The sequence below is a fragment of the Xenopus laevis genome, chromosome 5S (assembly GCF_017654675.1).
Source record: "Xenopus laevis strain J_2021 chromosome 5S, Xenopus_laevis_v10.1, whole genome shotgun sequence".
In the NCBI taxonomy this organism is placed as follows: domain Eukaryota; kingdom Metazoa; phylum Chordata; class Amphibia; order Anura; family Pipidae; genus Xenopus; species Xenopus laevis.
Window position 1 is genome coordinate 142640109 of NC_054380.1, and position 11283 is coordinate 142651391.

Below are 11283 nucleotides of genomic sequence, written 5' to 3' on the forward strand. Positions count from 1 at the left end.
AAAGGAGGGGCTTCCTTAAAGGCACCTTTCACCCACTTGTACAGAGGAAGTCGTGAGTGACATTCAGCCGGAGAGCACAGAGCTAAGATTTACCAAGGGGGTACTGTATATATATGTATATAAGAGGGTGCCGGGAGTTGTAGGAGAGGTCTCCCTGAAGGTCTTATACATTTATACAGGGGCAATTGTGTGTGTGCTGTATATTATGTTATTCACTTTAGAGTGAAAGCTCTGCGGCTCAGGGACCTTTTGTGTCTCGTATAAATTGTTGCTTAAGCTCTGTATATTTTATTTGTTTAAAAATTTTAACTGTACATTACTGTATATACAGTAGCATTATATGAACAAAGATATATATATATATACAGGGGGAGCAGTGTATTGTACAGGGGGAGCGGTGTGTGTTATACAGGGGGAGTGGTGTGTGTCTGTGTGTTATACAGGGGGGATCGGTGTGTTATACAAGGGAAGTGGTGTGTCTGTGTGTCATACAGGGGGAAGAGTTGTGTGTGTTATACAGGAGAAGAGTTGTGTGTGTTTTATACAGGGGGAGCAGTATGTGTCAGTGTGTTATACAGGGGGAGCGTCGGGCATCTGGATATATGTTTGAGACATACAGGTCCAGTATCACAATATCATTTCAGCTTCCCAGAACCACTTGTTTGTATGATGTTCATATAAGTAACTTACCTGGGCTCCCTCTTCTTATTGGTTCATTAGAATCTGATTTGATACACCTGAGCACCTAGAGGAGGAGCCAACTATGCCTCTGCAACAAATCTCCATCCAAAATTGGACCCTGTCACTCTCCCCCGTCCTGCTGGGCGTGGCTTCTGCCTACGTGTGGTTCTATCGTTCCTACATCTGTAAGGTACGTCTGTCATGTGACTCATCTGACCATTGGCACAGTCACCAATACTGATGTCATCACATATCTCATCCAGTGCCATTAACTGAAGTTCACCCATTTTACCAGTCTATGTGCACCCCAAGCTTCTGTTTCCTTCCTTTCGTTTAGTAAGAGAATAAAGCAAGAAGGGGTGGGGCCCTTAATATCAGAGGGGGTTCAATTGGTTGATGAGAGCAGAAAAAAAGCAGAGATTCTGAACTGTTATTTTTTTGTTCATCTACACAACTAAGAAAACCCCAACGGCCCCCCATCCCAGTCGCAGTCCTCTCTCCCCAGCAAACCACCCTCTGCCCTCTCCCATCCCCCTCGGAGTATACCTACATCGAGCTAGTGAGCAGGTGGGGCAAGTGGGCGGAGCAGGCGGGACAATCAGGCAGAGTGGGTGGGGTAAGTCATCATTTTGACACATGGTTTTATGTGTAATAGATCTTCCCAGACTTATTTAATTGCCTTTTATGAGAAGGTGAGCAGGAACCTTGATTCTGGGATGGCAGTGGATGTGATTTACTTAGACTTTGCTAAAGCATTTGATACAGTGCCACACAGAAGGTTACTGGTTAAATGAAGGAATGTTGGCCTGGAACATAGTATTTGTACCTGGATAGAGAACTGGCTAAAAGATAGACTACAAAGAGTGGTGGGAAATGGAACATTTTCTAATTGGACCAGTGTTGTTAGTGGAGTACCGCAGGGCTCTGTACTAGGTCCCTTGCTTTTCAACTTGTTTATTAATGACTTGGAGGTGGCCATTGAAAGTACTGTTTCTATTTGTGCAGATGAGACTAAATTGTGCAGAACTATAGGTTCCATGCAGGATGCTGCCACTTTGCACAGTGATTTGTCTAAACTGGAAAACTGGGGAGCAAACTGGAAAATGAGGTTCAATGTTGATAAATGCAGGTTATGCACTTTGGCAAAAATAATATAAATACAAGTTCTACACTAAATGGCAGTGTGTTGGGAGTTTCCTTAAATGAAAAGGATCTTGGGGTCTTTGTAGATAACAAGTTGTCTAATTCTGGGCAGTGTCATTCTGTGGCTACTAAAGCAAATAAAGTTCTTGTATAAAAAAGGGCATTAACTCAAGGGATGAAACATAATTGTGTCTCTTTATAGGTCCCTGGTGAGGCCTCATCTGGAGTATGGGGGCAGTTTTGGACTCCAGTCCTTAAGAGGGATATAAATGAGCTGGAGAGAGTGCAGAGACTAAGTGCAACTAAACTGGTTAGAGGGAGGGAAGAGTTAAATTATGAGGGGAGACTGACAAGGTTGGGGTTGTTTTCTCTGGGGGAAAAAAGGCGCTTGTGAGGGGACATGATTAGACTTTACAAGTACATTAGAGGACATTATAGACAAATAGCAGGGGACCTTTTTACCCATAAAGAGAATCACGTACCAGAGGCCTCCCCTTCAGACTAGAGGAAAAGAAGTTTCATTTAAAGGAACAGAGTAGGGGGTTCATCACAGTGAGGACAGTGAGGTTGGGGAATGCACTGCCGGGTGATGATTCAGTTAATGACTATAAGAGGGACTTGGATGATTTCTTGGACAGACATAATACAAAGGCTATTGTGATACTAAACTCTATAGTTAGTATAGATATGGGTATATATCATTTATGTGACAGTAGGGAGGGGTGTGTGTATGGGCACTGGGGTTCATTTAGACTTGATGGACTTTACCATGTAATCTGGCTTCAAATATCTTAAACCACCATTGATCTAGTTATTTGGTTTATGTGGGTACAGTATATGGGGGGACAGAATATGTGGGGTCACATCATTTGATGTTCATGAATGAGCCCAGTTCTTGCCCTCTGCCAACTCCATCTCTCTCTTATTTGTGACTCTCGGATCAGCCTGGTGGCTCCTTCATTCTTGTGTTTCTTCTCATTGAGATGTATTTGGGTATCAGAGAGGCTTTTGGCAGGGGGGCTGGGAGAGCTCAAGGCAAATCATGAGGAATGGAGGCTCTGGACTCTTGGAAGTGTTTCAATGTTCTTGTTTCCTCGTAGAAGCCCCGCCTTGTATCCGACCTGCCATTCCAGCTATTCCTGGAGCGTTATTGCCCCATAGTAAAGGAAAAGTTCCGACCCACCATGTGGTGCTTTGGAGGGAGGATCCAGACAATCCTGCGAGTGATCCTGCTATCCAAACCTCCCGTCTCCTATAGAAAGTAAGTTCCACAGGGGAGACTTGTATGGTACCCACGGGTCTGGCACATTTGGCCCAACTTTTTACTTTCTGGGCTTTGGACAAGACCCCTCACTAGGATATTACTTGCTCCTCCCAAACCCCTTATAACAAACTTCCCATCTCAACCCCGACTGCCACATTTCATTTTGGTTGTGCCATCAGGTAAGTGTATATAAGTCATTGTGGCCCATCTCGCCCTAAAAGGTGAGCTATAGAAATGTTACACCTTGTGTATTGGGTTCTGTACAAGCCCAATGTTCCTTTAGCAGTGGCCCTGGAGATTTCCCCGACCCCTAAGCTCAGAGTCTCAGTATCAGCCCAGAGCCCCCTGAGCATGTGCAGAGCCACCGACACACAATCGACTTCTAACAGGATTAGGAGATGGGGAGCAATTGGGGGCCTGGATCATTGCTGTTATAAAGCTGCTGGATCTCTGGGCTGACACAGAAAGTTCAGTATATTAAATACACACTTTTTACCCATATTCAGTTTTAGGTTTATTTAACATTTAATCCAAATTCATTCCACGCACCTGTGGGTGTCATAGAGGCTTTTTGTTTTGTCCTAACAGAGAAATCCTAAAAACCACAGATGGAGGGCAAATCTCTCTGGACTGGGTCGATAATAACGAAAGCTCTCAATTCCCTGGCGCTTCCTTGCGGCCAACGGTCATCTTCTTGCCCGGTTTAACGGGTAACAGTCGGCAGAGTTACATACTGCACTTAGTGCACCAGGCCAGCAGAGATGGATATCGGTGAGGGACACCTTGTCTTTTGCACTCTCTCTCTTTTATAAACATTCTCTCCCAAATGCCCTCCTCTTCACTCAACCTCTTCCTCTGTTCTGAGCTTAATGCCCATCACCCACGTTGTCCCTTTCTAGATCTGTCGTGTTTAACAATCGTGGTTTTGGGGGAGAAGAGCTGCTGGTGAGTTATATAAACAGAACAATTCTTCATTCATCAGTCATTCACTAGAAGATTGGTGGATATGAACAGAGAGGATGGTTATAAGACTGAAGGGTATGGACAGAGAGGATGGTCAGAAGACTGGAGGGTAAGGTCAGAGAGATGGTTAGAAGACTGGAGGGTAAGGACAGAAATGACGGTCAGAAGACTGGAGGGTAAGGACAGAGAGGACGGTCAGAAGATTGGAGGGTAAGGACAGAAATGACGGTTAGAAGACTGGAGGGTAAGGACAGAAATGACGGTTAGAAGACTGGAGGGTATGGGCAGAGAGGACGGTCAGAAGATTGGAGGGTATGGACAGAGACGACGGTCAGAAGATTGGAGGGTATGGGCAGAGAAGATGGTTAGAAGACTAGAGGGTAAGGACAGAGAGGATGGTTAGAAGACTGGAGGGTAAGGACAGAAATGAGGTTAGAAGACTGGATGGTATGGGCAGAGAGGACGGTTAGAAGACTGGAGGGTAAGGACAGAGAGGATGGTCAGAAGATTGGAGGGTATGGACAGAGACGACGGTCAGAATATTGGAGGGTATGGGCAGAGAAGATGGTTAGAAGACTAGAGGGTAAGGACAGAGAGGATGGTTAGAAGACTGGAGGGTAAGGACAGAAATGAGGTTAGAAGACTGGATGGTATGGGCAGAGAGGACGGTTAGAAGACTGGAGGGTAAGGACAGAGAGGACGGTCAGAATATTGGAGGGTATGGACAGAGACGACGGTCAGAAGATTGGAGGGTATGGGCAGAGAAGATGGTTAGAAGACTAGAGGGTAAGGACAGAGAGGATGATTAGAAGACTGGAGGGTAAGGACAGAGAGGATGGTTAGAAGACTGGAGGGTAAGGACAGAGAGGATGGTTAGAAGACTGGAGGGTAAGGACAGAGAGTATGGTTAGAAGACTGGAGGGTAAGGACAGAAATGACGGTTAAAAGACTGGAGGGTATGGGCAGAGAGGACAGTTAGAAGACGGGAGGGTAAGGACAGAGAGGATTATTAGAAGACTGGAGGGTAAGGACAGAGAGGATGGTTATAAGACTGGAGGGTATGGTCAGAGAGGACGGTTAGAAGACTGGAGGGTATGGGCAGAAAAGGACGTTAGAAGATGGAGGGTAGGATCAGAAGAGGATGGTTAAAGACTGGAGGGTATGGCAGATAGACAGTTAGAAGACTGGAGGGTAAGGACAGAGAGGACTGTTAGAAGACTGGAGGGTAAGGACAGAGAGGACGGTTAGAAGACTGGAGGGTAGGCAGAGAGACGGTTAGAAGACTGGAGGGTATGGGCAGAGAGGACAGTTAGAAGACGGGAGGGTAAGGACAGAGAGGATGGTTAGAAGACTGGAGGGTAAGGACAGAGAGGATGGTTAGAAGACTGGAGGGTAAGGACAGAGAGGACGGTCAGAAGATTGGAGGGTAATGGACAGAGAGACGGTCAGAAGATTGGAGGGTAGGACAGAGAAGAGGTTAGAAGACTAGAGGGTAAGGACAGAGAGGAGGTTAGAAGACTGGAGGGTAAGGACAGAGAATGAGGTTAGAAGACTGGAGGGTAAGGACAGAGAGGATGGTTAGAAGACTGGAGGGTAAGGACAGAGAGGACGGTCAGAAGATTGGAGGGTATGGACAGAGACGACGGTCAGAAGATTGGAGGGTATGGGCAGAGAAGATGGTTAGAAGACTAGAGGGTAAGGACAGAGAGGATGGTTAGAAGACTAGAGGGTAAGGACAGAGAGGATGGTTAGAAGACTGGAGGGTAAGGACAGAGAGGATGGTTAGAAGACTGGAGGGTAAGGACAGAGAGGATATGGTTGAGAAGACTGTGGAGGGTAAGGACAGAGAGATGGTTAGAAGACTGGAGGGTAAGGACAGAGAGATGGTTAGAAGACTGGAGGGTAAGGCAGAGAGAGATGTTAGAAGACTGGAGGGTAAGGACAGAGAGGATGGTTAGAAGACTGGAGGGTAAGGACAGAGAGGATGGTTAGAAGACTGGAGGGTAAGGACAGAGAGTATGGTTAGAAGACTGGAGGGTAAGGACAGAAATGACGGTTAAAAGACTGGAGGGTATGGGCAGAGAGGACAGTTAGAAGACGGGAGGGTAAGGACAGAGAGGATTATTAGAAGACTGGAGGGTAAGGACAGAGAGGATGGTTAGAAGACTAGAGGGTAAGGACAGAGAGGATGATTAGAAGACTGGAGGGTAAGGACAGAGAGGATGGTTAGAAGACTGGAGGGTAAGGACAGAGAGGATGGTTAGAAGACTGGAGGGTAAGGACAGAGAGATGGTTAGAAGACTGGAGGGTAAGGACAGAAGGATGGTTAGAAGACTGGAGGGTAAGGACAGAGAGGGATGATGAAGACTATAAGACAGAATTAGAAGACTGAGGTAAGGACAGAGAGGAGTTAGAAGACTGGAGGGTAAGGACAGAGAGTATGGTTAGAAGACTGGAGGGTAAGGACAGAAATGACGGTTAAAAGACTGGAGGGTATGGGAGGGGGGACAGTTAGAAGACGGGAGGACAGTTAGAAGACGGGAGGGTAAGGACAGAGAGGATGGTTAGAAGACTGGAGGGTAAGGACAGAGAGTATGGTTAGAAGACTGGAGGGTAAGGACAGAAATGACGGTTAAAAGACTGGAGGGTATGGGCAGAGAGGACAGTTAGAAGACAGGAGGGTAAGGACAGAGAGCATGGTTATAAGACTGGAGGGTATGGTCAGAGAGGACGGTTAGAAGACTGGAGGGTATGGGCAGAAAGGACAGTTAGAAGATGGGAGGGTATGGATAGAGAGGATGGTTAGAAGACTGGAGGGTAAGGACAGATATGACAATTAGAAGACTGGAGGGTATGGGCAGAGAGGACGGTTAGAAGACTGGAGGGTAAGGACAGAGAGGATGGTTAGAAGACTGGAGGAAATTGACAGATATATAAATATGCTGCCTCCTATAACCCTTTCTGTAGACCCCTCGTACCTTCTGTGCAGCTAATACTGATGACCTGAGTGCAGTGGTGTCTCATGTCCATAGACAGTTTCCTGATGCCCCAGTGCTGGCTGTCGGAGTATCACTGGGAGGGTAAGTACTCAGTTGTAGCCATGTTGTATAGACACAACCACAATGAATGAAAAGCAGAAACCCCCATGACCTTCTGCTATATATTAATAAATAATTAGTTCTCCAATATAAAACCTTCTGCTGGAAGCCTCTCCAAAATGTCACCATCCTCCCCACATAGGGAGAGTTGCCTCTCTGAGTCCTATAGCTGGTACCCAGTTGGTGATGGGTGAGTGGAAAGATTAGCAGACAATTAATGGTTTCACTTTTTTCTTAAGAGGACGGAATAAAGTAAATAAGGGTCTGACTAGTAATTCCTCAGCTCATGAAACGTAAGTGGAGATGGTAGGACCCATATCTGACTTTGCACCCCTGATGCCTCCATCTTTCTCTCAGGATGATGCTCCTGAACTATCTGGCTGCACAGGGCTCATCAGTTCCTCTTTGGGCCGCGCTCTGCTTCTCCACTCCATGGAATGTGTTTGAGTCCACGCGGTCTTTGGAGGAGCCACTCAACTACCTTCTCTTCAACTATTCGCTAAACAAGTCGCTGAGGAGAGCCACTGAGCAGTGAGTATCTATGGGTCCCGCCCATGCGCTTCTCCAATATTGTCCTCCTGGAAACTGAAGTTAAGCGTCTCTTTTGTAGGCATCGTCATGTCATTGGGAAGGCAGTAAATGTGGATCACATATTGCAGGTAAGTGTCTGCTCACACTGTATGGGGCTCCTCATGAGTACACAACCTACCTCCTATATGACTATTTTATTGCAGTCCCGATCCATCAGGGAGTTTGATGAGCGCTACACCTCAGTGGTTTGGGGCTTTCCCTCTTGTGATGACTACTACACTCAGGCCAGTCCTGATTTCAAACTCAGCCACATTCGGACCCCTGTTCTCTGTCTCAATGCTGCAGATGACCCGTTCTCCCCCAGTGCAGGTATGTTGCCATTTAGTCAGCCAGTAAGTACTAACTCTGCCTGTTGAACAAGCTGCAATATACACCAGCACCTTTTCCCCAGCAAATACATTGGCCTTGGCCTCTCTATGTATCTCCTGTGTGTAGCCATGCAACAGGACTGCCAGCGACACATGAACACACTGACGGCTCTGGGTACAAAGGTCACTGGGCGGTGCATGTAGGGGCCCTGTAGGGCCGGTATCAGTGAGATACAGAGTTGTGCTGATGTGTATTAGGGACTTTGACTCCAACATCACTGGATCTGCACCCCTCCCCCCTCACACACAAGTGCCAGGTAGAACATGCACTGGATATACTCGAGGTTAGTGGGACAGTGCAACATTGAGTGATAGGCACCCCCAAAACCCCACTGTTTCCTCCCCATTTAGCCAATTGCACCTCATGGTTCTTCTCTTTGCAGCCATTCCTGTGTCTAAAGCCTCGTCCAATCCCCATGTGGCTCTGCTCATTCCTGCCCATGGGGGGCACATTGGCTTCCTGGAAGGTCTTCTCCCCACCCACCAGCGATATATGGACCGGGTCTTTCAGCAGTTTGTTGGGGCCATTTTGGACCATCGAGATGAGCTGAACCTGGGAGAGAACCATCAATATCCCAAGACCCCCAACTGGCAGAGAGAGCCCCAGTGGAAGATATAGAAGGACATATTGGATATTAGAAGATATAAAGAAGGGCAGATATTAAGGGTTGGCGGGAGTGGACATTTTCTAGGGTACAGAGTCCATTTGATGGTCCCGGCCCCGATACCCCACACAACTAATTACTTGTACTGAGAAACACGACCAAGCGCAGGGATACATTATGGCTTGAGACTGCAATACTTCAACCCCCATATGTACAACACACTAAGTTTGCCCAGGTGCAGTAACCCATGGCAACCAACAAAGAAACACTTTGAAACAGGTAATCAGTTATCACTTGCTACTAATTAGTTACTATATGTGATTATTATGATCAATGGAGAAAGCTTTGGGTGCTGAATAAAGCAAGGTCCCCCCATGTCTGAATGATGCTGCACCCACAGTTACTGTCCTGCAAGGCCAAGCAAGTGTTCCATCCTTACTCATGATAATTGGGGCACAGACACTGCACCCCCTGTCCCTAATTAATATTCAAATCCAGTTGAGTGAATAACCTGCATTGTTCATGGAGTGGGTCATTCCTCAATTCTGTGTCACATAAACATCTGCTTTGGAATAAAGACATCAGAGGGAATGAAACGGAAGCATGTGATTGGTCTATTTCTTGGCTAATTGAATGACCAATCAGAGATGTTAAAGCCACCCCCCAATAAGGCAAGATGGGAGTGCTGGGTGGGTTCCTATCAATATTCTGTATTTAGGTGTATTTAGGTGTTTGAGTTCTGCAGCAGTTGTGGGGTTGCATTTTGGATCAGCACCTCCAGCGTACAAAGAACACACACACTGAATCCAGGACTGGGTTCCCTAATTTACATATGCAAATCCAGGCAACTATATGCAAATTAGGGGTTGGCCATATCCTTCATGAAAGATTCGGCTGAATCCCAAAATATTAGGTTGGATGCATGGTTTGTACAAAGAGACCATCTGAAAGGAGGCAGTTGGTGCTCGTGTAGCTCTTGGGCAATTTCAACTAATCCGTTGCTAGGACTACTATGGCCTTAGCAACCAAGCAGCAGTTTAGAGTCAGAATATAGAAGAGGAAGTAGAAAGATATAAATAATGAGTACAAGTCCCGAGCAGCTTTGATTGGCCGACTGGGGAATGATCTGCCCAGCAAAATCGATGGAATTGGTTTCCTAGAACCCCCCAGAGATACATCAGCACCCGGGAGCCCAATGAAAAGATGAAAACACTCGCCCCATTTCTAATGAGATCCAGTTCATTGAGATAAATATAAAGAAGGCACTACCACAGCCCCCCCCCCCATAGACTGGCACATATACAAACTGGCAGCCGCAGTGCCCCCCAATATTCTCCAGGTACAAGATGCCCCCATAGACGCACGCTCAGTCCCACTTGGGAAGCAGTGGCTGATGGGAGTTATTGGCAGAGATGGGACTTGGTTTAGTCTTTGGCTCAGTGGGGGGAGGGTAATTAAGCTGGAGGGCAGCTGGACGGGTGCAACAGTAAATTAAGACATTAGAGTGGGGAGACTGGTAGAGAGTTTAGTCCTGCAGAAAAAGAGAGACCTCTGGGCCCTTCATACAACTTTACTTTGTGGGGCTCCATGCAAACATGGCAGACTTGCTGCTCCACTGCCCCACTGTGCCCAGGGCATTCCTTCTATTATACATATTGAACTCTATATTACATACAATGAACTCTATATTATACATGATGAACTCCATATTACATACAATGAACTCTATATTATACATGATGAACTCCATATTACATACAATGAACTCTATATTATACATGATGAACTCCATATTACATACAATGAACTCCATATTATACATGATGAACTCCATATTAAATACAATGAACTCTATATTATACATGATGAACTCTATATTACACACAATGAACTCTATATTATACATGATGAACTCTATATTACATACAATGAACTCTATATTATACCTGATGAACTCGTACAATTTTGATGGCCCAGAATATAGACGGCTGTGTGATGTGTGGAGTTCATCTCCGCCCAGTTGATTATTCTGGTAATCTCTGCCATTACTGATGCGCATCTTGTTTGTTGAGGAAGTCTACAGTCGTACTGTTGTCTGACTATATGCCGACGTGGGTCATCCTGAGAGATGGTGTCCAGTGTAGAAGAGCAATGAGAATGGCACGTATCTCTACAATGTTATGTGAAGCTTCTGCTCCTGAGTATTCCAGAGACCTTGGCAGATACTGTGTTGCCAGGCTGCTCCCCATCCGATCAGACTTGCGTCTATGGAAAGGACTATTGGCACTGGTAGTTGCCATCTTTTGCCTATAGATACGTTGCCTGTTAGTGACCACCAGTGAAGGCTGTTTCGCGTTACGTTGGACAACAAGATTAGTTGTGTGAGGTCCTGCTGGTCTCTGTTCAACTTTCTGAGAAATTCTCTCTGCAGTTGTCTCATCTATGGTTGATGCCATGAGTCCCAGTAGTTGCAGGATTGTATAGGCTGATGTATAGACTGTGTTAGTTGATGAATACAAATTTGAGCATTCTTAGAAAATCAGAATGTTGTCTAGATCAGGATAGACATG

The 11283-nt window shown here is 46.1% G+C and overlaps 1 protein-coding gene across 2 annotated transcripts; it reads left to right on the forward strand.

Annotated features, from left to right (window-relative positions):
• Positions 1 to 66: 66 nt before the first annotated feature.
• Positions 67 to 9314, forward strand: abhd1 (abhydrolase domain containing 3). 2 transcript variants are annotated; one of them, NM_001087032.1, is given in 11 exon segments: positions 67 to 100; positions 721 to 871; positions 2925 to 3085; positions 3677 to 3859; positions 3988 to 4033; positions 7019 to 7131; positions 7507 to 7680; positions 7760 to 7808; positions 7884 to 8049; positions 8492 to 8771; positions 8808 to 9314. In NM_001087032.1, coding segments are annotated over 9 exon segments (1236 nt in total). In that variant the 5' UTR covers positions 67 to 100; positions 721 to 763; the 3' UTR covers positions 8728 to 8771; positions 8808 to 9314.
• The last annotated feature ends 1969 nt before the right edge of the window (positions 9315 to 11283 follow it).